The sequence below is a fragment of the Pipistrellus hanaki genome (assembly GCF_964339955.1).
Source record: "Pipistrellus hanaki genome assembly, chromosome: 11".
NCBI classification, from domain to species: Eukaryota; Metazoa; Chordata; class Mammalia; order Chiroptera; family Vespertilionidae; genus Pipistrellus; species Pipistrellus hanaki.
The window spans coordinates 8,710,382-8,735,133 of NC_140513.1; the positions used below are offsets into that span (position 1 = coordinate 8,710,382).

The 24,752-nt window shown below is 54.3% G+C and overlaps 3 protein-coding genes and 1 long non-coding RNA gene across 7 annotated transcripts in view; 3 read left to right on the top strand and 1 right to left on the bottom strand.

Annotated features, from left to right (window-relative positions):
- Positions 1-10,666, top strand: part of COL27A1 (collagen type XXVII alpha 1 chain) — a 125,356-nt gene extending 114,690 nt beyond the window's left edge. For both annotated transcript variants that reach the window (XM_084898185.1, XM_084898184.1), the window contains exons 52-61: positions 233-286; positions 446-481; positions 598-615; positions 821-856; positions 1,125-1,151; positions 2,354-2,419; positions 3,270-3,438; positions 4,953-5,062; positions 6,917-7,135; positions 8,637-10,666. In XM_084898185.1, the coding sequence (XP_084754311.1) occupies positions 233-286; positions 446-481; positions 598-615; positions 821-856; positions 1,125-1,151; positions 2,354-2,419; positions 3,270-3,438; positions 4,953-5,062; positions 6,917-7,135; positions 8,637-8,783 (882 nt within the window). In that variant the 3' untranslated portion in view covers positions 8,784-10,666. The remainder of the gene's footprint in view (positions 1-232; positions 287-445; positions 482-597; positions 616-820; positions 857-1,124; positions 1,152-2,353; positions 2,420-3,269; positions 3,439-4,952; positions 5,063-6,916; positions 7,136-8,636) is intronic.
- Positions 9,217-18,158, bottom strand: LOC311629796. 2 transcript variants are annotated; one of them, XR_014796258.1, is made up of 6 exons: positions 16,389-16,504; positions 14,105-14,175; positions 12,472-12,634; positions 11,298-11,450; positions 11,104-11,202; positions 9,217-9,989 (listed from the first exon to the last, which is right to left on the bottom strand). It is a non-coding gene; the product is annotated as an uncharacterized lncRNA (long non-coding RNA). The 2 variants fall into 2 exon arrangements; XR_014796257.1 differs by lacking the exons at positions 14,105-14,175; positions 16,389-16,504 and adding an exon at positions 18,052-18,158.
- LOC311629792 (alpha-1-acid glycoprotein-like) lies at positions 16,165-20,152 on the top strand. 2 transcript variants are annotated; one of them, XM_084898194.1, is made up of 6 exons: positions 16,165-16,529; positions 16,894-17,036; positions 17,281-17,351; positions 17,808-17,915; positions 18,076-18,179; positions 18,670-20,152. In XM_084898194.1, the coding sequence occupies exons 1-6, from the start codon at positions 16,299-16,301 to the stop codon at positions 18,841-18,843; spliced, it is 831 nt and encodes a 276-aa protein (XP_084754320.1). In that variant the 5' UTR covers positions 16,165-16,298; the 3' UTR covers positions 18,844-20,152. The 2 variants fall into 2 exon arrangements, with proteins under 2 accessions (XP_084754320.1, XP_084754321.1); XM_084898195.1 differs by lacking the exon at positions 18,670-20,152 and adding an exon at positions 18,440-18,624 and having other exon boundaries at positions 16,217-16,529.
- Positions 20,153-20,834: 682 nt separating this feature from the next.
- On the top strand, positions 20,835-23,701 carry LOC311629795 (alpha-1-acid glycoprotein-like). Its single transcript, XM_084898199.1, has 6 exons — positions 20,835-21,070; positions 21,447-21,502; positions 21,834-21,904; positions 22,881-22,988; positions 23,143-23,246; positions 23,510-23,701. The coding sequence occupies exons 1-6, from the start codon at positions 20,960-20,962 to the stop codon at positions 23,594-23,596; spliced, it is 537 nt and encodes a 178-aa protein (XP_084754325.1). The 5' UTR covers positions 20,835-20,959; the 3' UTR covers positions 23,597-23,701.
- The last annotated feature ends 1,051 nt before the right edge of the window (positions 23,702-24,752 follow it).

Below are 24,752 nucleotides of genomic sequence, written 5' to 3' on the forward strand. Positions count from 1 at the left end.
GACCGACGCTCTATCCACTGAGCCAAACCGGTTTCGGCTCACACCACTCTTGTAGCCCACCCCGAGGAACATGGGGGGGGCGGGGCTCAGGAGGTGCATGGCCTGGCCTTTGTCCAAGGAAGCCTCCAGTCTGCTCCCTTGGGACGTGCGCGGAGCCCTGTCCCCTCCTGTCCCTGTGACGACCCCCGCAGCCCCTGGGACCAGGACACACAAGCCTTCCTCTCTCCTTTAGGGGAAAGAAGGCATCATCGGGCCCCTTGGGATCTTGGGACCTTCAGGACGCCCGGTAGGTGCGGGAGGTTGGCCAAAGACCGCTGGTTCCCCTGGCCTTCCTGGTTCCAGGTTGTCTCTGTGCCCCGGGGCTCTGGCTCGGGCCTCAGTTTCCCCATCTGGGAAATGGGGCTTCCCTCTGAGCCCTCTCTCACGGGCCCATCGTTTATTGCAGGGTCCAAGGGGCGACAAAGGCAGCCAAGGGAACATGGTGAGTGGACGGGCTGGGGCCCGGGCTACGGGGACGGGGGAGGGAGGATTTTCGGGGATGTGAGCACGGCTCTGTCAGGTCTCCTAACTCTCTCTCCTGCTTCTGTCTCCATCCAGGGATTGCAAGGTCCGAGGGTGAGTGGGCTCGGGGGTGAGGGCCGGCGGGTGGGGGAGTGGGACTGGGCAGGCACTCTGGGTTCCTGGGCCCCAGTCATCCCATCTGTACCCATCGGTGCCAGGGTCACCATTGCCCCTGGGTCGTAGGTCGGCTCCGGGAGCCCCGGGTGGGGGAAGATGGAAGGCGTTTGACCAGGGCCTCACTGTTCTCCTCTTCCTCCAGGGTCCTCCCGGCCCCAGAGGGCGACCTGGCCCACCGGTAGGTAACCGCGTGCACGGTGCCCATTGGACTCTGGGCCCGGGGGTGGGGTTCCTCTGAAGGAGGCCCGAGGATTTGGTGGCAGGCGCTTGTGTTGGCTCTGACTTCATAGGACTCATGAGCTTCTTGTACTGCACAGACCTCAAGGGGAGAGTAGGCCAGCCCGGTGGGGCCTCTCATGCCCGGACAGCCCCTGTAAGCTCCTGACAGTCCCTGGGGTCTAGCCCTGAGTCCCCGTCAAATACTGACCCGGCCCCTTCTTTTGCAGGGTCCTCCAGGGAGACCCATCCACCTTGTAAGTCAGAGAGCATTCTCCTTTGTCTACTTGGGGAAGGCCTGGGGAAGGGGAGGTTGGCAGCTGACCCCAGTTCTGGCCACAGTGGCGAGCACCCTAAGCTGGGCGTGGGGATGCCTGCGTCCTTTTGTCACTCCATATTGGACCCTGAGTCCTGAGGCCTCAGAGGTAGGATACCCAGACTTAAAATATATATATATATATAATTTTTTATAGAGAGGAAAGAAAGAGGGATAGAGAGTTAGAAATATCAATGAGAGAGAATCATTGATCAGCTGCCTCCTGCACACCCCCATCAGGGTTGTGCCCGCAACCAAGGTACATGCCCCTGACCGGAATCGAACCTGGGACCTTTCAGGTCCCAGGCCGATGCTCTATCCACTGAGCCAAACTGAAGTCAGCAGAAACCCAGACTTTAGCTGGGCGGTGGCCTTGTGACCCCAGGAAGGCCCTCCAGCCACCGGCTCCTGGGTCCTGGTGGTACCCTTGGTGCAGATCGGCTGATTGCTGAGGATCCTCCTGTATCAGGTTCTGAGTCTCAGGAGAGAGCAGGCTGGGGACCCTGGGTGCCTCTGACATCTGGGACTAAATAACTCTTTGCTGGAGTGGCTCTCCTGGGCATTGTATGATGCTTAGCAGCAACCCTGGCTTCTACTCACTAAATGCCAGTAGCATCTCCCTCCAGTTGCGGCAGCCAAAACTGTCTCCAGGTATTGTCAAATGTCCACGAGGGGGCATCATCGCCTCTGGCCGAGAACCACTGGACTAGGAGGGAGCCAGATGGAGCAGTGGAGGGAGGAAAAGTGTTCCAGGGATGGGAGCAGCATGTGCCAAGGTCCTGTGGCTAGATAAAGCATGGCCTGTAGGACTTAGACGTATGGTAGTGTGTTGTGCACAGAATAGATGTGGGAGAGAGGAGAGAGGAGGGCCAGAGGCCACAGCACTCAGGCCTAGCCTTGCAATCATGCTGAGGAGTTTGGACTTAATCCTGAGGGCTACGAGCTACAAAGTGCCTCGAGGAAGGGTGTGGAAGGGCCAGACTCCATTTGCCTGGGGAGGAAGGACAGAGTTTCAATGAGGGCCTGTGCCTTAGCCAGGACCTTGCTGGGAGGGTGGGGTGGAGAGCGGGCACTCAGACCCGGGGGCTCCTGCTCGGTGGGCCTGGGCGTCCAGGATGCACAACCCGTCTTCTCCCGGCACAGCAACAAGATGACCTTGGGGCCGCTTTCCGGACGTGGATGGACACTCATGGAGCACTGAGAGCAGAGGTACCGCCAGGGCCCTGGCACGTGGGATCCTTTCCCGAGAGAAACAGAAATAGTGTGTGGTCCTTGCCCCGCCCACGTGATCTGCACCAGGCCCTTCGTAGCCCTGGCGGGTATCTCACAACCACAGGCAGGGGAGGGGGTTCCTGAGGCTCGATGGCGACACAGACAATGTCACACAGCCACTCCCCGAGCCTTTTTCCCTCCAAAGCCCCCGCCGGGTGTCAGCGTTCTTGCTGGCCCGAGTCAAAAGGACGCTCGACTGGCCCCGCACCCACAGCAGCTTCCCACGGCTCAGGCCACAGTCTGCCCGGAGCAGGAAGCTCGGGGCCATCCCACAGGGCTCCGCTCAGCCCCCAGCCTGTGCTCATCTCAACTCCTGGGCTGCAGGCTGAGCAGGCTCTCGGGGTCCTCTAGTCAGACCCCTGTCTGGAGTGCCCTCTGCTGCCTTGCCTCCTTCCCCCATGGGGAGCTCACCCCACCCCGCCAGCTAAGACTCCTACATGCCTTTCCATGTGTCCTGAGCTGGAAAAGTGGATGCCAGTCTGCTCTCGGGGGGCTCACAATCCAGGGCAAAGGGCAGCATGGATGAGCCCATTGTTTCCCTTCCATGGGGGGCGGGTACAAGAGAAAGATCTCCCCCAACCCCTTCTGGGAATGTGGCCATTCCCCAGTGTTCTGCACCCCTGGTTGCCTTGCTCATGGATGCCTGCCCACTCTGCACCAGAGACCAGGCTGCCCTCTGCTCCTCTCAAGCCTCTAAGCCTCCAAGGCAGCACCCCTGGGACCGTGGAGGCTCAGACCTCGGGCCGAGCCAGGACCTCAGGGGCTGATGGCTCTCTCCTCACCACAGGTTTCCAGCCATCCGGACCGGCTGGTGCTGGACCAGGGAGGGGAGATCTTCAAAACCTTACACTACCTCAGCCACCTCATCCAGAGCATTAAGACGCCCTTGGGCACCAAAGAGAACCCCGCCCGGGTCTGCCGGGACCTCATGGACTGCGAGCAGAAGATGGCGGATGGTACGGGGCCTGGGGTCTGAGGAGATCACTTCCTGCCCGGGGTGGGGTGGGACAGGGCAGAGGGAACCCCGGAGGAGCAGGGCTGATTTTCGGTCCTCTAGAGCAGTGTTTTTCAACCTTTTTTGGGCAAAGGCACACTTGTTTCATGAAAAAAATCACGAGGCACACCACCATTAGAAAATGTTAAAAAATTTAACTCTGTGCCTATATTGACTATATATAAAGTAATTCTCTTGAATAGGAATCAAATAAACACAAAGAAAGTATTTTATAATTACTTTATTATGAAATATTAAGTAAACAAAATAGTGAAAAATTATAAAATTCTTGTCTTGTCTGCACCTACGGCACACCAGGCAACATCGGTTGAAAAACGCTGCTCTAGAGCCGTGTTTCCCAAAGTGTGGTACACGTATTCCCAGGGGTACTGGAAGAGTTTGGTGGGGGTACGCGTTGCACCGGAGTTTGGTGGGGATATGCACTGCACCGTGCTTAGCTGCGCCTAATTCTACTTTCTCATGAGTACGAGGGGTACTCAACGTTACGGAAATTATAGAAGGGGTACACATATGTCAAAAGTTTGGGAAACACTGATCTAGAGAGATGGTACATTTACTAATTCAACCAGCAGTTGCTGAGCCCCAGTGCCAGGCCTTGTGCTTCAGAAGGGGGGTGTAGTGGGTACCCCGAGGAGGGTCCCATCCTTCCAGAGCCTCAGATGTCAAGCAGGGTCAGTCATGTCAGTGCAGGAAGCCAGAGCTTTGGCAGGAAAGGCCTCCGAGGGCCAGGAGAGCCTGGAACGGGAGGGGCTCCACACCTCATCCGATTCCCTTCTGTCCGTGTGAGCTCATGTGGTCCCTGGAAGGACCATGGCTTTGGAGGCAGACAGGCCTGGTTCGAATGTAGGCCCTGTGAGCCGGGCAGCCACCGCCCTGCCCTGAGCACCCTTCCATTCGCTGCCTGAGAAGGCAGAGAGTGGGTGGGTGTCCCATTCAGCTGCGAACACCTGTGGCTCCCTCGGAAGCTGTGGGGAAACCAGGTGCCAGCAGAGGGGGTGGGGGCTGGTGCACAGGGGGTGCAGGCTGGTGCAGAGGGGGTGGAGAGCCATCAGCCCCTTGAGGTCCTGGCTCAGCCCCAAGGTCTGAGCCTCCACAGCTCCAAATTCTCAATACTCTGCGGTCCCCCAGCCAGCCTAGGAGGATCACTCGCCTCCGAGGGGAAACCATTCCACTACATCAGGCCTAAACCTCTTGGGCAAGCGGCTCAGCCTCTCTGCCTCAGTGTCCCGATGGAAAGTGGGCATTCCTCAATGGCCACAGGTCTGGTGCTCAGCTCTGTGCCCCTCCAGGGGCTCTGCTCAGAGACCTGTGGCTCACGAATCCCTTTTCTGCTCCCCCGTCCCCGACTTCATATCCAACCGGAGCTCAGGGGTCACAAGGTGGGGGGCCCACCTCAGAACCACGCCCCGGGCTCCTTCCCACACACATACACCAGCGCCTCATTGCTTCCTGCAGGCACCTACTGGGTGGACCCGAACCTTGGCTGCTCGTCAGACACCATCGAAGTCTCCTGCAACTTCACGCACGGTGGGCAGACGTGTCTCAAGCCCATCACGGCCTCCAAGGTACCTAACTGCTCCCGGTTGGCCCTCTCTGCCCCCACCCTGCCCGGGCCACAGCCCAGCCGGGTTTTGGTCTGACTGCCTGGCTTTGGGGAAGTCAGCTCCCGTTCCTGAACCTCAGTTTCTTCTTCTGTCAGTTGAGGGTGAATTGTTTTAAATCCAAACCCCTTTGACTCGTCTGAGGCCAATGGTTCTCTCTTCAAGTAGGACTTTTTGCCTGCTACCTAGAGCGGCGGCGTTGGCCACGCTGGCCTGGCTTGGAGAACCATGAGCCGTCAGCACAAAACAAGTCAGAGTGCTGTTCCCGGGGACAAGCCACCAGAATTGGGCACGCAACTATTAAATGAACGTTCACTGCCCGCTCACCAGGTGCCCGTCTCTGAGCCGAGAATTGTAGGTGGCTCAGGGCAACTCAACAATAAGCCCAGGCAGGCTCTGGCCATGTGACCACTCCCCTACCCAGAGTCTGAGTCTCCAGGAGCCAGTTGGCCAACTACCCTGTTTCCCCGAAAATAAGACAGTGTCTATATTAATTTTTTCTCCCAAAGTTGCACTAGGTCTTATTTTCGGAGGATGTCTTATCTTTCCATGCGCTAGGTCTTATTTTCGGAGGATGTCTTATTTTGGGGGAAACACGGTAGTTGAGTCCCTGCCTTGTGCCAGGTGCTGGGGTTCAACATGAAACCCAGCAGCCTCCCACTATCCCCACAGCCGGAGCTCAGGGTCCAGCAGGCCCTTTCCCTCTGACTCTGAGGTGGCAGAGGGGGGAGGCCAGAGTTGGCCCCTGGGCTGGCAGGGTGATTGCCCCCCTGAGTCTCCACCCCACAGGGAACAGTGAACCCTTGTGGGGTGCCGGTCTCCATCTATCAATATCCGACGCTGTGGTTGGACCAGCCCTCGTGGTTTTTAGGAAGATGCGAGATACCCTTTCTTACAAGACTGGAAGCCACGTGGCTCCCCTGGGGCTCCCCGGGCTTGTGCTATTGGTGAATTTAAAACGTAACAGTGGGAATTCAAAGCACAGGAAGAGGAAGGACAGGTGGCCCCAATGGTCAGTTATTGAAAGCAAACGAGAGCCTCCATGGAAGGGGGGCGGTGGTCTGGCTCTCACAGGCTGTGACTGGCCACGGGTTGATCAGAGAAGGTACCTTTGAAGTGGGTGGGATCAGAACACGGCAGGTGCTCGCATTACAGACACGCAGGCCCAGCTGTCAGAGCTCAACCACTGAGGCCGTAAATCCTGCCCCATTGTCTGTGGTCAGGTCTGGCGTTTCTACCCCAGCTCACCCCTCGGGGATATGGAGACAGAAAGAGTAGGAAGGGTGCTGCTCATTTCCTCTTTACTCTGAGAGCCTCTCTATCTTGGGCAAGATCCTCTTCCTCTCTGGGCCTCTGAGTCCCAGCTCAGCTCAGCTCCAAAGATAAGGTGACCAGACCTTATCCCGCTTTTGGCGGGAAAGTCCCGATTTTTAACAATTTGTTCCGTGTTCCGCGGCATTTTAAAACAGTCCCGATTTTTAGAAAAATCGGGACTGTTTTAAAACGCTGTGGGACAAATTGTTAAAAAGCGGGACATCTGGTCATTTTATCCAAAGACCCCCGTCCCCTACAATGGAGAGGGGCATGGGTAAGATTGCATCAGGCCCTTCACAGCTCTGACTCTGCCTTTGGTTCTTTCTCTCCTTTCCCTTTTCCCTCCCTGGCTCTGGACCAGCTCACACAGGCCCCAATTTCCCTCCCTCTTTAGTGAGCACAAGTCAGGGAGCATGTTTGGGCTTCTCCCTGAGAGCTTACCTTCTGAGAGCCAGACCCGCCCCTGCCCACAGCTCCAACCCCACGGCTGTGTCTCCTCCACAGGTGGAGTTTGCCGTCAGCCGAGTCCAGATGAATTTTCTGCACCTGCTAAGCTCTGAGGTGACACAGCATATCACCATCCACTGCCTGAACATGACCGTGTGGCAGGAGGGCCCCGGGCAGGCCCCAGCCAAGAGGGCAGTTCGCTTCCGGGCCTGGAACGGGCAGATTTTCGAAGCCGGGGGTCAGTTCAGGCCCGAAGTGTCCATGGACGGCTGCAAGGTAACCCGGAGCCCCCACAGGCCCCTCACACACAGACCAGCGAGAAACCGTGTTTTTATATTAGCATGCTACATATCATTTTTACATTTGTAATTTTATTGTGACAGCTTTATAAAACTGTTGTTATTCACCTTCCCCTCTGGGACCCTTCTGAGGGAAGATCCGGGCTGGTAAAAAATTTTGCAGGCTGGTAGATATGGTACTTATTTGCAAGGCTGCTTATAGGAGGATGTACTTCTACTCTCTGCCCCCACCCTGACCAGGCTAATTTTTTCTCTTAACATTTTTGGTTATTTTCAAATGCCTTAAACAGAGTAGGTTGTTAGGGAAGAGAGAAACATAAAGTTGTCAAACAAATAAACCAGTGTCACAAGATTAAACAAAACTGGGAATGAGTGTGTTGGTTTTCTCACATCCTCACTAACATCTATAATAATAATAATAAAAGCATAATATGCAAACCAACCAAACAGCTGAACAGCAGAACAACCTGTCCAGTGGACCATGCTATGACACCCAATGGCGCCAGGCCAGCCAAGGTGGGTTTGATTCGATTGGTCTGGGGCCTGGCCATCGCCCCATGATGGCCTCACAGAGGGAGGCCCAGGCCACTGGCCAGCGGAGCAATCAATTCGGGGGGGGGGGGGGGGAGGGCCTACAATCGCACCAAAGAGGGAAGCCCAGGCCATAGACCAGTGAGCTGTGGCGGATGGGCGAGGCCTACCTCGTTGGGCAATTGATTATGGGGCTCCCGGACTGTGAGAGGGCGCAGGCCAGGAGCCCTTGAGCGATGTCCAATTGGCAGCTGAAGCCTGCTGCACTCACCAGCCATGAGCCCGGCTCAGGGAGTGCACTGACCACCAGGGGGCAGCTCCTGCTTTGAGCATCTGGCTCCCTGGTGGTCAATGCACATTATAGCAACTAGTAGTTCTGCCTTTTGGTCAATTTGCATTATTACGCTTTTATTATATACGAGGATATATAAATCCAAAGCCTTAAAAATGTACCTATCTTTTAATTCAGCAAATCTGCTTCTAGAATTTGTTCTGTGGAAATTACAAATGTGCACAAAAGTTTAGTACAATGATAGTCATTACAGCATTGCTCACAAGAATAAAAGTACCTAGCCCTGACTGATTTGGCTCAATGGATAGAGCGTTGGCCTGTGGACTAAGAGGTCCTAGGTTTGATTCCCATCAAGGGCATGGACCTCAGTTGTGGGCACATCCCCAGTGGGGGGTGTGCAGGAGGCAGCTGGTCGATGTTTCTCTCTCACCAATGTTTCTAACTATCCCTCTCCCTTCCTCTCTGTAAAAAAATCAATAAAATATGTATTTTTTTAAAAAAGAATAAAAGTAGCAGAAGCAATCTAAATGGACCAGTCCAGGTGGGTGCTCTGGGGAAGTACCTTGTGGCCATCAGGAACTGCGAGGAGAGATGCCGGGGAATCACGAAGAGGCTCATGAGGGATGTGAGTGTCCTCTTTTCCTTCTGCCCTCAGGTCCAGGATGGCCGCTGGCAGCAGACGCTCTTCACCTTCCGAACCCAGGACCCCCAGCAGCTGCCCATCGTCAGCGTGGACAACCTCCCTCCTGCCTCATCAGGGAAGCAGTACCGCCTGGAAGTTGGACCTGCGTGCTTCCTCTGACCTCTGACCTCCTGGCTCCTCTAGGCCTGGAGGGGAGGGAAGAGGAGTAGGAGGAGGCAAAGGGAGGGTACTTAGGGGCAGGTGGGCCCAGGAGAGGCAGCTCCCCTGCCCGAGGGTCCTAGGACGGGCCCCAGATGTCGTCTGCCCAGTAGAAGTGGCTGGGGGCGGGGGGGGGGAGGGGGGCGGGTAGCGGGGTGACCCCAACACAGCTCCAAAGACCAACCAAAGAGCCATCCTGAGCCAACTGGGCCTGCCACCCGCCTGAGCCCCGTGGCCTGTCTCCCGGCTCTGCGGCCACAGCTTCCTCCCCAGCTTCCTGCCCAAGCAAGAGCCCTGCAGTCCAGCCAGCTCGAGGGGAGGGGGCAGCTGGGCCCCGCCAGGGAGCTTCGATGTGCAATATTAGAGAGGATACATGAAAAAAAAAAGAGGAAAGGAAAGAAAGAACTATATATATTTTATTTAAGCAAACACAGAGGAGGTGTGTTACTATTCTTTTCACCTGGGAAAGAGGTGAGAGGGTGAGAGAGAGAGCAGCCGGGGTGGGAAGCAAAGGAAGCTGAGGGAGAAGAGGCCCTTGGGGCGGGGGCACCCACGTTTGCTACCTCCCACTGTGGAATCATCGCTGGTGCTCGCAATCGTCTCTTGGCATATGTGATTTTTTTTTTTTTTTTTTTTTTTTTTTTTTTTTTTTTAAGGAAAAGCAACAACCTTATTTAAGATTCTGAAGGTGCTACCATTTTTGCCACAGACTCTGAAGAAAAAGTTTTTGACGTGGGCTCCCCGCCACATGTTTCTCTCTCCTCCGAAGGACAAAGTGTGGGGAGCTTTTAAATTTTCCTAGCATCACCCCTTGTGCTAGCCTGGTAATCTGCTAAGGAGGGGGGAAGAAAAAAGGGAAAGGCAAAAAAAAAAAAAAGCAAAAAAAAAAAAAAAAACATACACAAAAAACACACAACAAAACACAACCCTGCCAGAAACGGAAGTAGTGAGATTTGCCTTTTAACTTACAGACTTTGAAACGTTGGTCCTCCTAAGCAGGGGAGGCCGGAGCATGAAGGATTCGGACCCGACCCTTCGTGGTCCCGGTCCCGGAGGGGAGTTGGGCCGGGGATGCCCTCGGAGGATGTGATCTAGACGGGCGGGTCCTGGGAGAAGCCTTGGCCTTGAAGAAACGGTTAGGGGAGCCATGGTGGGTCAGGGCTGGCCCTGGAGGTGGAAGATAAGCATGGCACCATCTCCTGAAGCCGCGCGCCACCCACGAAGGCCCTCCCTCCCGGGAGCCTGTCCTTTCGGGACACGGCCATCGCTCTTGCTTTTTTAGTCCTTAAATCCCATAGAAACACAGCCAGCCGCCCCCCCGGGTACACGTGGGCCGAGGAGAAGGAATCCCTGCGGGAACCTCGCAGTGATAAGGGGGGTTCAGTGCCACCCGAATCGCCCTACATAGGCCGACCAGCCAGCACCCGGGGCGGATTCTGAGGTTATTTTAACTGAGGAGTTATTGTGACAGAAGGGAAGATTTTTATGTGGAAGTCTATTTGTCTTTCTCTAAGTCGTGTCTCTTGGGGAATTGGATTTGATTCGCATTATTTAATACCTCACCCTGGCCCCCCCTCCCCACCGGTCCCGTCCCATCCCGCATCCCGGGCCCCGGCCCCGCCCGGAGGCCTTCCTGGAAGGGCATTCCGCAGCTGCCCCGGCCTCGCCCAGCTTGGTTCCCCACGATGCCAGTCTCTGCCTGGCCCCCCGTCTCGTCCTTGGGTCTTTCTCTGCTGTCCCCGTTTATGTCTCTGTCCACATGTCAGTGTTAAAACCCCCGTGGGTTCCGTCTCTCCTTTTCCCTTCTGGATTTTAAATAAATATTTAAAACTGAGGCAATGGAATGACGGGTCTGTGGCTGTGTACTTCTTTGAAAAGCCCGGGGAAGGTGTGTGGGAGGGCTGGAGGGTGGGGGGAGGTACTCGGAGGGGCACCCTGCTTCTGCTGCTGCCCCCATTGGAGGGGGGGCAGGGCGAGAGCTATGGCACCTTTGCAGGAGGGCTGGCGCTGAGAGGGGGGAGCTCGGTTTCTTAGGGCGAGGGTAATGCTCCCCCAAACCCGGTAGCTTCAAACAGCAGGCATGCATTCTCCCAGGGCTGGAGGCGGGAAGTTTGAAATGCAAGGCCTGGCAGGGCCCCCACCCCTCTGCCGCCTCTAGGGGGCGTTCCCTACCTGGTCCAGCTTCTGGTGGCCCCAGGCATGTCAGCACCTCAATCTCCAGCCCCACAGCCACAAGACAGCCTCTCTAGTCTCATCTTTGTAGAAGGACAGCAGGTCTTACCTGGATTCTTTCGGCAAAGACCCGGTTTCCCAGGGAGGCCACATTCACCGGGAACGTGGTTAGGATTCCGACGTATCTTTTTTGGAGACACAATTCACCCTGCAACATACAGGGAGGGGGTGTGCTGCGTTTAACAGGAGCAATTCCTTCTTTTATTTTTAATCCAGTCCAATCACACATAACATAAAACTCACCATTAGCGACACTCCATACATTCACGATGCTGTACAGTCACAACACTGGGACAGACCTGTCCCTGTCGGACCCCATGACCCTCAGTTCAGCGTTTTCTTCCTTCGCTTGTGTCTCCTTCTCAGGGACCTTGGACGGAACAGGACTTTTCTGTCCTTATGGAGGAGAAAGGACAAATCAAAAGCAGTTGAGTTCATAGCTGGGATTTTATGTTTTAAAAACTAGCTATTGCCCTAGCTGGTTTGGCTCAGCGGATAGAGCATCAGCCTGTAGAATGAAAGGTCCTGGGTTCGATACCGGTCAAGGGCATGTGCCAGGGTTGCAGGCTCGATCCCCGATAGGGGGCATGTAGGAGACAGCGATCAATGAATCTCTCATCATTGATGATTCCATCTCTCTCCCCCTTCCTCTCTGAAATCAATAAAAATATATTTAAAAAAACACACACCTAGCTGTAAGTTTCCAGGTCATCCGTTTACTTGCAGGGGGTCTTCTTACCCTCCCCTCCCGGGCCCCTCCCTCTCCCGGGCCCCTCCCCCAGGCAGTGAGCACCGGGAGCTGCTCCATGGCTCCGAGAGTCCCATCCCCGAAGCCCAGGACTCCTGGTCCAGAAGGGCGTGGAGACTCCCACATCCCAGGTGCACCCCGCATTGTGCAGAGAAGGCAACAGGCTCAGGGCAGTGCCTGGAGTCACCTGGTGGAGTCACAGCAAAGCTGCAATTCAAGCCCACAAGGGTTGATGGCGCTGGTGAATGCCTTAGACCAGTGGTTGGCTTGGCAACACCAGCAGCATCTGGGTACTGGTTGCCTCTTTTCAGCCGCTTCCCCCCCCCCCCCCCCCCCGAATCACAAACCCTGAGGGCAGGGTCAGCCATCGGAAAGCTTCCCTGGAGATGCCAGTCCCAAACATCACAGCCCAGCCCTATCTCCTAACACGGGAAAATGCTTTTCCAACATGGGAGAGAGAAAAAAAAATACTTGAAAATGAGATAACAATTTTCATTTCTTTGACAATATCCAAAAGAAGTGGAAACAGAATGGCCCATTTCCTAAGATCTGTCAACCCTCACAGAGCTGGCTCGGCTGTCAGGTCCCATGCCCCGTGGTGCAGAGGGAACTTCAGTCACTTGAATGCCTGTTTTTCCCACCCCACACTCTGCACGAGCAGACATGCACCTGGTGCTCTGCGGTAGCCACAGGTGACGGCACTCAAACTTGTTCGCTGATCCTCTGCACTTCCTCACGCCCATTGCTCAGCAGCTCCATTTCCGTGCTGAGCTGCGTGTGGGCATGAGAGCAACACGGATGGGTCTGGCCATAGGTCTGGGGGGCTCCGAGTCTGGTGGAGGCAGAGGGAGGGGTTGGGACTTGTGTGGATCAGGGGACGCTAAAAGCGGGCACAGCTGATGCAATCTCAGCAGAGGGAGGTAGCAAGGACATGACACTATGAATCAGGATCCTCAGAGAAATAGAACAATAGGATGTATGTGCTTAAAGAGATGTATTAGGCCCTGGCCGGTTTGGCTCAGTGGATAGAGCATCGGCCTGCAGACTGAAAGGTCCCAGGTTCGATTCCAGTTAGGAGCATGTACCTTGGTGTGTGCACGTTTCCAGTAGGAGGTATGCAGGGGGCAGCTGATTGATGTTTCTCTCTCATCAATGTTTCTAATTCTCTATCCCTCTCCCTTCCTCTCTGTAAAAAATCAATAAAATATATTTATTTTTAAAAGAAATGTATTAGAAGGAGTTGGCTCCCATGCTTATGGTGGTTGGCAAGTCCCAAGATCTGCTTGGGGAGGTGGAAGCTGGGGACCCAGGAGAGCCTATGGGCTAGTTCTAGTCAATAGGTACTGCCCATGGGCATTTCCCAAATGCTCACCCGATTGGTGATGGCTCATGGGTCCCTCCTCACAGGTGAGGCAACCTGGGTGTGCCCAGGCCCACACAGCCAATGGCTGAGAGACAGGGGTTCACCTGGGCCATGTGTCCCTCACTCCTACTGGACACCAGGCCCTGTGCCCAATGGATGTGGCATCAGAGGAGCCTCATGTGAACTGTGGCTGTTGGGGCCTTTCTCCCCATTTTACAGGTGAGTTAAATGAGGTTCAGAGAGCAGCCTCAGGTGTTGGTTCAATTTCATTGGCATCTGTGTGTGCCTGCTATGTGCCTTCTCTGCAGTGATGGTAGGTTCATGAGTGGGTTGTCACGCCTAGTTCCCAGAGAACAAAGATGACTGAGCCCTAGCCGGGACTGAAGGGTCCAGGGTAGGATTCTAGCAAAGGGCATGTACTTCAGTTACAGGCCCGGTCCCCAGCCTAGTGTGGGAGAAAATCTCACATTGATGATTCCTTTCTCTCTGTGTCCTCCCTTTCACTGTCTCTAAAAACCAATGGGAAAATACGCTCAGGTGAGGATTAACAAAACAGAAAAACAAAAACAAAACAAGAGTGCTTGAGAGACAGGCCTGGAATCAAGCTTGGGTTGAGTGTAGGTGTCTTTGGAGGATGAGTGGGCACCTGTCTCTCCATATTCTGAGCTGATCAGTGTAATGCCCTCCTTGGGTGGTTTCTGAGCATTAACGTGGGTTAATTCATACAAAGCACTTCAGACTGCACCTGGCACATAGTAAGAGCTCAGAGGTGTTGGCAGCTGTGACTGACTGCTTCAGGGTGCAGGCGGCGAGGCCAGGGAGATGTAAGAAGTGGGCATCCCCCAGGCTCTCTGTGCCCAAAGCCCCAGGTGCCCTCCTTTGGGCTGGCCCACCCACCATCTCCCATCCCACACAGCAACCCTTCCCCTGAGGGCTCACCATGTGTGCTCAGGGTTGCATTTTGCCGGTGGATGCTCAGGTTGCTGGAGTTGTATATGCACTGGCCCTCCCTGAAGCCAGAGAGGAGAGGAGAGAAAAACAGTAAGATAGCCAAGGAGAAGTGGACTGTCACAATCTTGGAGGGGGAGAGTCATGTGGCAATTAGAGTCAGCCTGCCCCCATTCCCTGGATGAGAAGGCTGAGGCCAGGAGGGGGTTGGGGCTTGCTCCAGGGGTTTGGGCAGTTTGGGGGGGGTGGGGAGTGCAGAAGCTGGGCTGATGCTGGGGCTGAGCTGGCAAGCCAGGGCCTTCTGAGGGCTTACACGGTCATGTACTCTCTGAGCTGTATCCTGTACTCCCTGTGGTTGGGGATGAAATACAAGAAGGATGCATGGGTTTTGCTAGATTCTTCCTTGTACTCCGGGAGGCGGTAAGCCGAGGTGATATAAAACCACTTGCCAGAGATCTGAGGAGACGCAGGAACAGGTGTTGGAGACTGAGAACTTAGTCCTGGATAGTCAGCTAGAGAAGACAGGGCAGATCTTTCCACTTTGCAAATCAGGAGACAGAGGCCCGCGGGAGGAATCAGCCATCACTCTCCCCAGCCCAGGATCACCCTCCCTGCTTCTGGCAGGTGAAAGAAATAGACTTCATGTCCAGGAAGTGCACAGAACTCCAAACAAAAGTAATCTAAAGAGGACCACACCAAGACACATCATAATTAAAATGCCAAGAGCAAAAGACAAAGAGAGAATCTTACAAGCAGCAAGAGAAAAACAGTTAATTACCTAGAAGAGAGCACCCATACGATTATCAGCTGATTTCTCAACAGAAACTATGCAGGCCAGATGGGAGTGGCAAGAAACATTCAAAGCGATGAATAGCAAGAACCTACAACCAAGATTACCCAGCAAAGTTATCATTCAGAATTGAAGGGCAGATGAAAAGCTTCATAGATCAGAAAAAGCTAAAGGAGTTCATGACCACCAAACCAGAATTCTATGAAATGCTAAAAGATGTTCTTTAAAAAGAGGAAAAAGAAGAAAAAAGATAAAAATTATGAACAACAAATACATATCTATCAACAAGTGAATCTAAAAGTCAAGTGAATTAAAAATCTGAGGAACAGAATAAACCGGTGAATATAATAGAATCAGGGACATAGAATGGGAGGGGATTGATAATTCTCAGGGGGAAAGGGGTATCTCTGTGGGAGACTGGACAAAAATCATACACCTATGGATGAGAACAGTGGAAGGGGGGAAGAATAGGTAAGGGAACAGGGTGGAGTGGGGACCAGGTAGAGGGGAACTATGGAAAGGGAAGGAGAAACAATTGTAATAATCTCAACAATAAAAATTTATTTTAAAAAATTATAAAAAATTGAAAATAATAAATAGAATACAAACACAACATAAACCCACACCTGAAACCTATATGTTCATGTTGACCAATGTCACCCCAATCAATTTAATAAATAAATACTAAAAGTTAAAAAAAAATAAAAAAGAAATGCAGAGGGGTGGTAGAGTTAGTAATTCCACGGGATTTCCTGAGCACCCACTGTGTGCTGGGCACTGCTGCAGGATTGGGGGCAGCTGGTGAGAGAGGGCAAGCTTCCATCTTGAATAGCAGAGGATACAGACAACACGGAAGTGACTGCCTGTTTCAGATGTTGGAGATGCTTCACATAATACATTTACTGAAAATAGACGGTCACCTTAATGCCCCTTGTTGTTGTTTGGGGTTTTTTTGTGTGTGTTTTTCTTGGGAAATGTCCCTGCCTCCAGGCCTGGGTTAAGGTTTCTCTGGACTTTTGTTCATTCACAGTTGTTACCACACTCAACTGGACTGAATTCATGTTTGCCTTCCCCCACACTCTGCACCCCTACCTCCACATCTCCCCTACACCCCAGGCTGGCCAGGGAACTCTCCAAGGTGCCTTCAGCATCTGATTTATGACGGGTCCCCCTGTAGTCCTGCCACTCAGCCGGGCAGGAGTGGATGGGACCGTGAGCACCTGTCCCTCTATTATCACTAACATCACTCCAGCCCTTTCCACCTGGGCTTTGAACAGCCTGACCTTTGGGCCCTGGGCTCAAGATCAGGGAACCAAATTAGACCCCAGCTTGGAGGCTTTCCCTGGGCTGACTTTTGGGAAAGGAGGAAAGGTTGCTGCACATGGCATTTCCCAAATGCTCACCGGATTGTGTCACAGCGGGTCCCCAGGGCCCTGCCCACCGCTCATTACTATAAAGGTCACCGCACCCCTCAGCCGCCAGTACCTCCGACACCAGCGGCATCCTCCTCTGGCCATGGCGCTGCCCTGGGCCCTTGCGGTCCTGAGCCTTCTTCCTGTGCTGGACGCCCAGAGCCCGGCGTGTCCCAATTTCTCGGTGCCCATCACCAATGCCTCCCTGGACCAGGTGGGTGCTGGCTCCCTCTCTGGACCTCCTTTCCCCTGCTGGCTTGTGGTCAGCCTCTCCTGGGTGCTGGGCGAGAACCAGGCCAGCCTCCAGCAGCCTTCCTCTGCCTCCAAGCTCACAGCCTGCTTGCAAAGTCCCTCAGCAGGGCAAGCTGCACTGGGGAGGAGCCTAAGGAGAAGGGGAGGAGATTGCCTGGGGGATCTGGGGTGATGGCTGATTCCTAGAGTGAGCTCCTGAAGGCCCCACCCCTCCCTCGGGACTCTGTCTCCTGATTTGCAAAGTGGAAAGATCTGCCCTGTCTCCTCCAGCTGACTATCCAGGACTAAGTTCTCATTCTCCATCACCTGCTCCTGCTTCTCCTCAGATCTCTGGCAAGTGGTTTTATATCGCCGCAGCTTACCGCCTCCCCGAGTACAAGGAGGAAGCTAGTGTCATCCATGCTGCCTACTTTTACTTCACCCCCAACCACACGGAGGACAGGATACACCTCAGAGAGTACATAACCATGTAAGCCCTGCACAAGTCCCTGGCTTGCCAGCTCAGCCCCAGCCTCAGCCCAGCTTCTAGCCCCTCCTCCCAGCTGCTCAATACCAGGAGTTAGCCCCTGCCCCCTCCTGGCCTCAGCCTTCTCATCCAGGGAATGGGGGCAGGCTGACTCTAATTGCCACCTGACTCTCCCCCTATAGATTGTGACAGTCCACTTCTCCTTGGCTATCTTACTGTTTTTCTCTCCTCTTCTCTCTGGCTTAAGGCCAACCCAGTGCAGGTATAACTCCACCAACCTGAGGGTCAACCGGGAAAATGGGACCCTGACCAGACATGGTGAGCCCTCAGGGGAAGGGTTGTTATGCCCTTTGCTAGAATCCTACCCTGGACCCTTCAGTCTTGGCTAGGGCTCAGTCATCTTTGTTCTCTGGGAACTAGGCGTGACAACCCACTCATGAACCCACCATCACTGCAGAGAAGGCATATAGCAGGCACACACAGATGCCAATGGAATTGAACCAACACCTGAGGCTGCTCTCTGAACCTCATTTAACCCATCTGTAAAATGGGGAGAAAGGCCCTGACAGCCACAGTTCACATGAGGCTCCTCTGATGCCACATCCATTGGGCACAGGGCCTGGTGTCCAGTAGGAGTGAGGGACACATGGCCCAGGTGAACCCCTGTCTCTCAGCCATTAGCTGTGTGGGCCTGGCCACAACCAGGTTGCCTCACCTGTGAGGAGGGACCCATGAGCCATCTCCATGGTCTCACCCTGAGTCTTTCTCTTCCAGTGAATGGCACAGACCATTTTGCCCACCTACTGCTGCCCAAGGACCCCAAGACCTTCATGTTTGCTTTTTTCCCAGAAGACAAGCAGAAAATGGCACTGTCCTTCTTTGGTAAGCACCCCAAACTGCCACCAGGCTTATCCAAGGCCCACCTGCTCCTAGGGCTGGGACCCTAGATCTCCAGTCCTCTCTGGTCTCTACCCAAACTCCTCCCCCGCACACCCCACTCACACAAAGACATGCTCACCTGTCCCCTTGCTCCCTCCTGCAGCTGACAAGCCAGAGGTGACCCCGGAGAAAATGGAAGAGTTCTATGACTACCTCACATGCATGGGCATGGACAAGTCAGAAGTCCTGTACAGCGACAAGAAAAAGGTGAGGGCCAGAACTAGGTGGTGCCCACCAGAGGACGCTCCTCCTTTGGGCAGCCCAGAGGCCCAGAGAGGGCCATCACCCAGCCAGGGCTGCACAGAGAGACACAAGAGCCTGATTCTCTGTGCCCAGCTCACTGCGGGGACAGCTGAGCTTCCCAGAGGCCCATGGGGTCTGCTGCCCCAGGCCAGAGCCCACTCCACCTTCCCTCAGGACCCCTGTCCTCCCCTGTCACTGTGCTTCCTTGTCCTGCTGTCCTGTAGAATCTGTGCCTGCCGCTGGAGAAGCAGCATGACGAGGAAAGGAGGAAGGAAAAGGAGAAGTCTGAGACAGGCTCAGCGTTGGATTAGGACTTTGAGGGCCCATCCTGAGACACCCCCACCCTCCCTTTGTGCCTCAGTTCTTTCCCTCAGTTGCACCAATAAAGTATATACATTTGGAATAGGCAGGTTGACATTTGCTCACTCATTCATTCACTCATTCATTCATTCAGGTTGAAGTCTGCACTCCTGCCTACAGAAGCCCCTGCTGTAACCCCTGCTGTAACCCCAGCACACATGTGGGATGGACGATGGCACGTGGTGTGGGAGCCCAGCTCAAGGAGGTTCCTTCTGCAGGAGGGGGAGTCTGGGAAGGCTTCCTGGAAGGGGCATGTGAACCAGCCTAGAAAGATTAGGAGCTTGGTAACACCTGCTATTCCTGCTGGACAGGTTTGAGGACAGGTTTGAGGAACATAAGGCAGAGGACCCAAAGCGGGAGTTCAGGTGGATAAGGTGGAGAAGACTCAGGCACACGGCAGGGTGCCTGGCTTGAAAAACCTTAGGGCAAACATCACCCTGGCCATCTGGGAGGGGGGCTAGGTGGGGCCTGACAAGGTTACTACTAGGGCCAGGACCAGAGCAGGAACAGTGGTAATGTTGGAGACACAGAAGCCACAGAGTGAGGCAGGAAGAGTGGGAATGTGCCCCTAATAGGTCCATAGATGGGAAGGCGGGATGACGGTGAGCATTGAGGAGTCCCCAGTCCCAGATTGCAAGAGGGATGGAGTCCCTGTGGGATGGATCTAAACCGGCAGTCCGAGATCTCCCCGGGGGTCCTGGATTGGAGAGTGTGCAGGCTGTGCTGAGGGACCACCCCTCCCCTCCCATGCAAGAATGTTATGCACTGGGTCTCTAGTACCTCAATAAAGCTGGATATCTACTCTAATAAAGAGAAACATCAAATTGACTATCACTTTGCTATGCCCCCCCTAGTCAATCAGGAGTGAATATGCAGATTACCACCTTCAAGATGGCAGCAGCCCCACCACCCAGAGTGTCAGGACAGAGCAGGAAGCCTGCTATGAGGGGGAGGACCAGCAGCAGAGGGAGCAGGGGCTCACGGAGCTACAGAAGTGGTGCTCCATCCAGAGTGAAGACTGAAGGCTGCAGCCAGAGGGAAGGCCTGGGTCCCGGGTGCCAGAGGAAAACCGATACCATCAGAAAGGGGAAGGAAAGACTATTGCATGAATCTCTTGTGCCACAGGCCACTAGTAATACCAAAATGCAATAGAACCATATAAAGACAGGGCATGATTGAGTAAATTATAATCTAGGAAGTGAATGAAAGGTGATGTGAGCTTGAAAATCACCACTCACTATACTGAAACACGGAAAACTATTCAAAATACATAAAATGGCCCTAACTGCTTTTGCTCAGTGGATGGAGCATCAGCCTACAGACTACAGGTCTCAGGTTCGAATCTGGGCAAGGGCACAAGCCCGGATTGTGGGCTCGATCCCCAGTAGGGGGCATGCAGGAGGCAACTAATCAATGATTCCAATCACTGATGTTCTATCTCTCTCCCCCTCTCCCTTCCTCTCTGAAATCAATTAAAATACCATTAAAAAATAAATAAAATGGGTGAGCATCCAAAGTTGTAAGCATACCATAATAATACTTCGTGAAAATATCTGTGTGGATAAAGACTTGGCCCCGGCATGGAGAAATACAGAAGGTGGTAGAGTTAGTAATTGCACAGGATTGATTTCCTGAGCACCCACTGTGTGCTGGGCACTGCTGCAGGATTGGGGGCAGCTGGTGAGAGAGGGCAAGCTTCCCTCTTGAATAGCAGAGGATACAGACAACACGGAAGTGACTGCCTGTTTCAGATGTTGGAGATGCTTCACATAATACATTTACTGAATATAGATGGTCACCTTAATGCCTTGTGTTGTTGTTGGTTTTTTTGTTGTTTTTCTTGGAGAATATCCCTGCCTCTAGGCCGGGGTTCAGAACTATCTGGGCTTTGGTTCCTTCACAGTTGTTACCACACTCAACTGGACTGAATTCACGTTTGTCTTCCCCCACACCCTGCACCCCTACCCCACATCTCCCCTACACCCCAGGCTGGCCCGGGGACTCTCCAAGGTGCCTTCAGCATCTGATTTATGATGGGTCCCTCTCAAGTCCTGCCACTCAGCGGGGCAGGAGTGGATGGGACCGTGAGCGCCTGCCCCTCTATTATCACTAACATCACCCAGCCTTTCCACCTGGGCTTTGAACAGCATGACCTTTGGCCCTGGGCTCAAGATCAGGGAACCAAATTAGACCCCAGCTTGGAGGCTTTCCCTGGACTGACATTTGGGAAAGGAGGGAAGGTTGCTGCACGTGGCATTTCCCAAACGTGCACCGGATTGTGTCACAGCGGGTCCCCAGGGCCCTGCCCACCGCTCATTACTATAAAGGTCACCGCACCCCTCAGCCGCCAGTACCTCCGACACCAGCGGCATCCTCCTCTGGCCATGGCGCTGCCCTGGGCCCTTGCGGTCCTGAGCCTTCTTCCTGTGCTGGACGCCCACAGCCCGGCGTGTCCCAATTTCTCGGTGCCCATCACCAATGCCTCCCTGGACCAGGTGGGTGCTGGCTCCCTCTCTGGACCTCCTTTCCCCTGCTGGCTTGTGGTCAGCCTCTCCTGGGCACTGGGTGAGAACCAGGCCAGCCTCCAGCAGCCTTCCTCTGCCTCCAAGCTCACAGCCTGCTTGCAAATTCCCTCATCAGGGCAAGCTGCACTGGGTAAAGGTCTAAGGAGGAGGGGAGGAGATTGCTTGGCAGAGGAGGGGTGTGGTGGGGGGAGTGATGGCTGATTCCTAGAGCAAGTGCCTGAAGGCCCCACCCCTCCCTCGGGACTCTGTCTCCTGATTTGCAAAGTGGAAAGATCTGCCCTGTCTCCTCCAGCTGACTATCCAGGACTGTTCTCAGTCTCCATCACCTGCTCCTGTTTCTCCTCAGATCTCTGGCAAGTGGTTTTATATCGCCCGGGCTTACGCTTCCCCGAGTACAAGAAGGTATCTAGTGTCATCCATGCTGCCTACTTTTACTTCACCCCCAACCACGTGGAGGACAGGATACACCTCAGAAAGTACATGTCCATGTAAGCCCCGCACAAAACACTGGGTTGCCAGCTCAGCCCCAGCCTCAGCCCAGCTTCTGGACCCTCCTCCCAGTTGCTAAATACCAGGAATTAGCCCCTGCCCCCTCCTGGCCTCAGCCTTCTCATCCAGGGAATGGGGGCGGGCTGACTCTAATTGCCACCTGACTCTCCCCCTCCAAGATTGTGACAGTCCACTTCTCCTTGGCTATCTTACTGTTTTTCTCTCCTCTTCTCTCTGGCTTAAGGCCAACACAGTGCACGTATTACTCCACTAACCTGAGGGTCAACCGGGAAAATGGGACCCTGACCAGACATGGTGAGCCCTCAGGGGAAGGGTTGCTGTGTGGGATGGGAGATGGTGGGTGGGCCAGCCCAAAGGAGGGCACCTGGGGCTTTGGGCACAGAGAGCCCGGGAGATGCCCACTTCTTACATTTCCCTGGGCCCACCGCCTGCACCCTGAAGCAGTCAGTCACAGCTGCCAACACCTCTGAGCTCTTACTATGTGCCAGGTGTGGTCTGAAGTGCTTTGAATGAATTAACCCACGTTAATGCTCAGAAACCACCCAAGGAGGGCATTACACTGATCAGCTCAGGACATGGAGAGACAGGTGCCCACTTGGCTCTCTCACTCATCCTGCAATGACACCTACACTCAACCCGAGGTTGGTTCCAGGCCTGCCTCTCAAGCACTCTTTTTTTGTATTTGTTTTTGTGTTTTGTTTATCCTCACCTGAGAGTATTTTCCTATTGGTTTTTAGAGACAGCGAAAGGGAGGAGACAGACAGAAAGGAAACATCAATGTGAGACATACACATTGATTGGCTGTCTCCCACAGTAGGTCTGCAACTGAGGTATATGCCCTTGGCCAGAATTGAACCCTGGACCCTTTAGTCCCTGGACCCATGCTCTATTCACTTAGCCCAATCGACTAGTGCTTGTCTGCAGGGACCTAAGGGTGGCAGCCATCAATGCAGAGAAGGCACATAGCAGGCACATTTAGATGCCAATAGAATTGAACCAACTCATGAGGCTGCTCTCTGAACCTCATTTAACTCACCTGTAAAATGGAAGGAAAGGCCCTGACAGCCACAGTTCACATGAGGCTCCTCTGATGCCACATCCATTGGACACAGGGCCTGGTACCCAGTAGGAGTGAGGGACACATGGCCCAGGTGAACCCCTGTCTCTCAGCCATTGGCTGTGTGGGCCTGGGCACACCCAGGTTGCCTACCTGTGACTAGGGACCCACTGTGCCATCTCCATGGTCTCAGCCAGAGGCTTTCTCTTCCAGAGAATGGCACAGATCATTTTGGCCACCTGCTGCTACCCAAGGACCCCAAGACCTTCATGCTTGCTTTTTTCCCAGAAGACAAGCAGAACATGGGGCTGACCTTCTTTGGTAGGTACTCCGAAACTCCCACCATTCCCCCAGGGCCTAGGGTTGGGCCCCAGACCTCCATTTCTCCCTGGCCTCTACCAAGCCACCACCCCATCTCCCCCCCCACACACACACACACAGACATGCTCACCTGTCCCCTTGCTCCCTCCTGCAGCTGACAAGCCAGAGGTGACCCCGGAGCAAATGGAAGAGTTCTATGACTACCTCACGTGCATGGGCCTGGACAAGTCCGAAGTCCTGTACGGCGATGAGAAAAAAGTGAGGGTCAGAAGGAAGAGGTGGTGCCCACCTGAGGGGGCTCCTGCTTTGGGCAGCCCAGAGGCCCAGAGAGGGCCATCACCCAGCCAGGGCTGCACAGTGAGCCAGGAGAACCTGCTTTTCTGTGCCCAGCTCACTGCAGAGACCACTGAGCTTCCCAGAGGCCCATGGGGTCTGCTGCCCCAGGCCAGAGCACACTCCACCTTCCCCCAGGACCACTGCCCTCCCCTGTCACTGTGCTTTCTTATCCCGCTGTCCTGTAGAATCTGTGCCTGCAGATGGAGAAGCAGCATGACGAGGAAAGGAGGAAGGAAAAGGAGAAGTCTGAGACAGGCTCAGCGTTGGAATAGGACCTCGGGGACTTGGAGGGCCCATCCTGAGACACCCACACCCTCCCTTTGTGCCTCAGATATTTCCCTCAGTTGCACCAATAAAGTTACTACATTTGGAATAGGCAGGTTTTCATTTGCTCATTCATTCATTTATTCATTCGTGTTGAAGCCTGCACTCCTGCCTCCAAAAGCCCCTGCTGTAACCCCCAGCACACATGCCAGGATGGACGATGGCACGTGGTGTGGGAGCCCAGCACGAGGAGGTTCCTTCTGCAGGAGGGGGAGTCTGGGAAGGCTTCCTGGAAGGGGCATGTGAACCAGCCTAGAAAGATTAGGAGCTTGGTAACACCTGCTGTTCCTGCTGCAAACCAAGGGCCTGAGAGGACAGGTTTGAGGAACATAAGGCAGAGGGCCCAAATCGATTGGATTAGGGTGGAGAGGACTAGGCTCAGGGCATGGTGACCGGCTTGAAAGACTTTAGGTCAAACATCACCATGGCCATCTGGGAAGTGAGCACCCAGGGCAGGGCCAGGGCCAGGGCCAGGGCCAGGGCAGAGACAGGGGGAAAGTTGGAGACACAGAAGCCACAGAGGGAGGCAGGAAGAGTGGGATTGTGCCCCCTACAAGGCCATAGGTGAGAAGGGGGGATGGCTGTGAGCATGAGAAGCCAGTGCTCTAGATTGCAAGAGGGATGGAGTCCCTGTGGGGTGGACCTAAACAGGCAGTCTGAGACCCCCCCTAGGGGTCCTGGATTGAAGAGTGTGTAGACCTTGCTGAGGGACTACCCCCCCCCCCAATGCAACAATTTTATGCACTGGGTCTCTAGTACCTCAATAAAGCAGGATATCTACTCTAATAAAAGAGAAAATGCAAATTGACTATCACTTTGCTATGCCCCCTCTAGTCAATCAGGAGTAGGTCTGGGCAGATTATCACCTTCCAAGATGGTGGCAGCCCCACCACCCAGAGTGTCAGGACAGAGCAGGAAGCCTGCTATGAGGGGGAGGGCCAGGGGCAGAGGGAGCGGGGCCCAGGGAGCTACAGGAGTGGTGCTCCATTCAGAGTGAAGACTGAAGGCTGCAGCCAGAGGGAAGGCCTGGGTCCCGGGTGCCAGAGGAAAACCGATACCATCAGAAAGGGGAAGGAAGGACTATTGCATGAATCACTTGTGCCA

What these genes read in the sequence shown, in the direction of transcription:
- LOC311629792 (XM_084898194.1), top strand. Translation starts at nt 16,299, where the DNA reads ATGCTCACCGGATTGTGTCACAGCGGGTCCCCAGGGCCCTGCCCACCG. An exon ending in CCAATGCCTCCCTGGACCAG is followed by an intron (nt 16,530 to 16,893) that starts GTGGGTGCTGGC and finishes GCTTCTCCTCAG; the next exon opens with ATCTCTGGCAAGTGGTTTTA. An exon ending in TGGGACCCTGACCAGACATG is followed by an intron (nt 17,352 to 17,807) that starts GTGAGCCCTCAG and finishes TTTCTCTTCCAG; the next exon opens with TGAATGGCACAGACCATTTT.
- LOC311629795 (XM_084898199.1), top strand. Translation starts at nt 20,960, where the DNA reads ATGGCGCTGCCCTGGGCCCTTGCGGTCCTGAGCCTTCTTCCTGTGCTG. An exon ending in TGGGACCCTGACCAGACATG is followed by an intron (nt 21,905 to 22,880) that starts GTGAGCCCTCAG and finishes TTTCTCTTCCAG; the next exon opens with AGAATGGCACAGATCATTTT. An exon ending in CATGGGGCTGACCTTCTTTG is followed by an intron (nt 22,989 to 23,142) that starts GTAGGTACTCCG and finishes TCCCTCCTGCAG; the next exon opens with CTGACAAGCCAGAGGTGACC.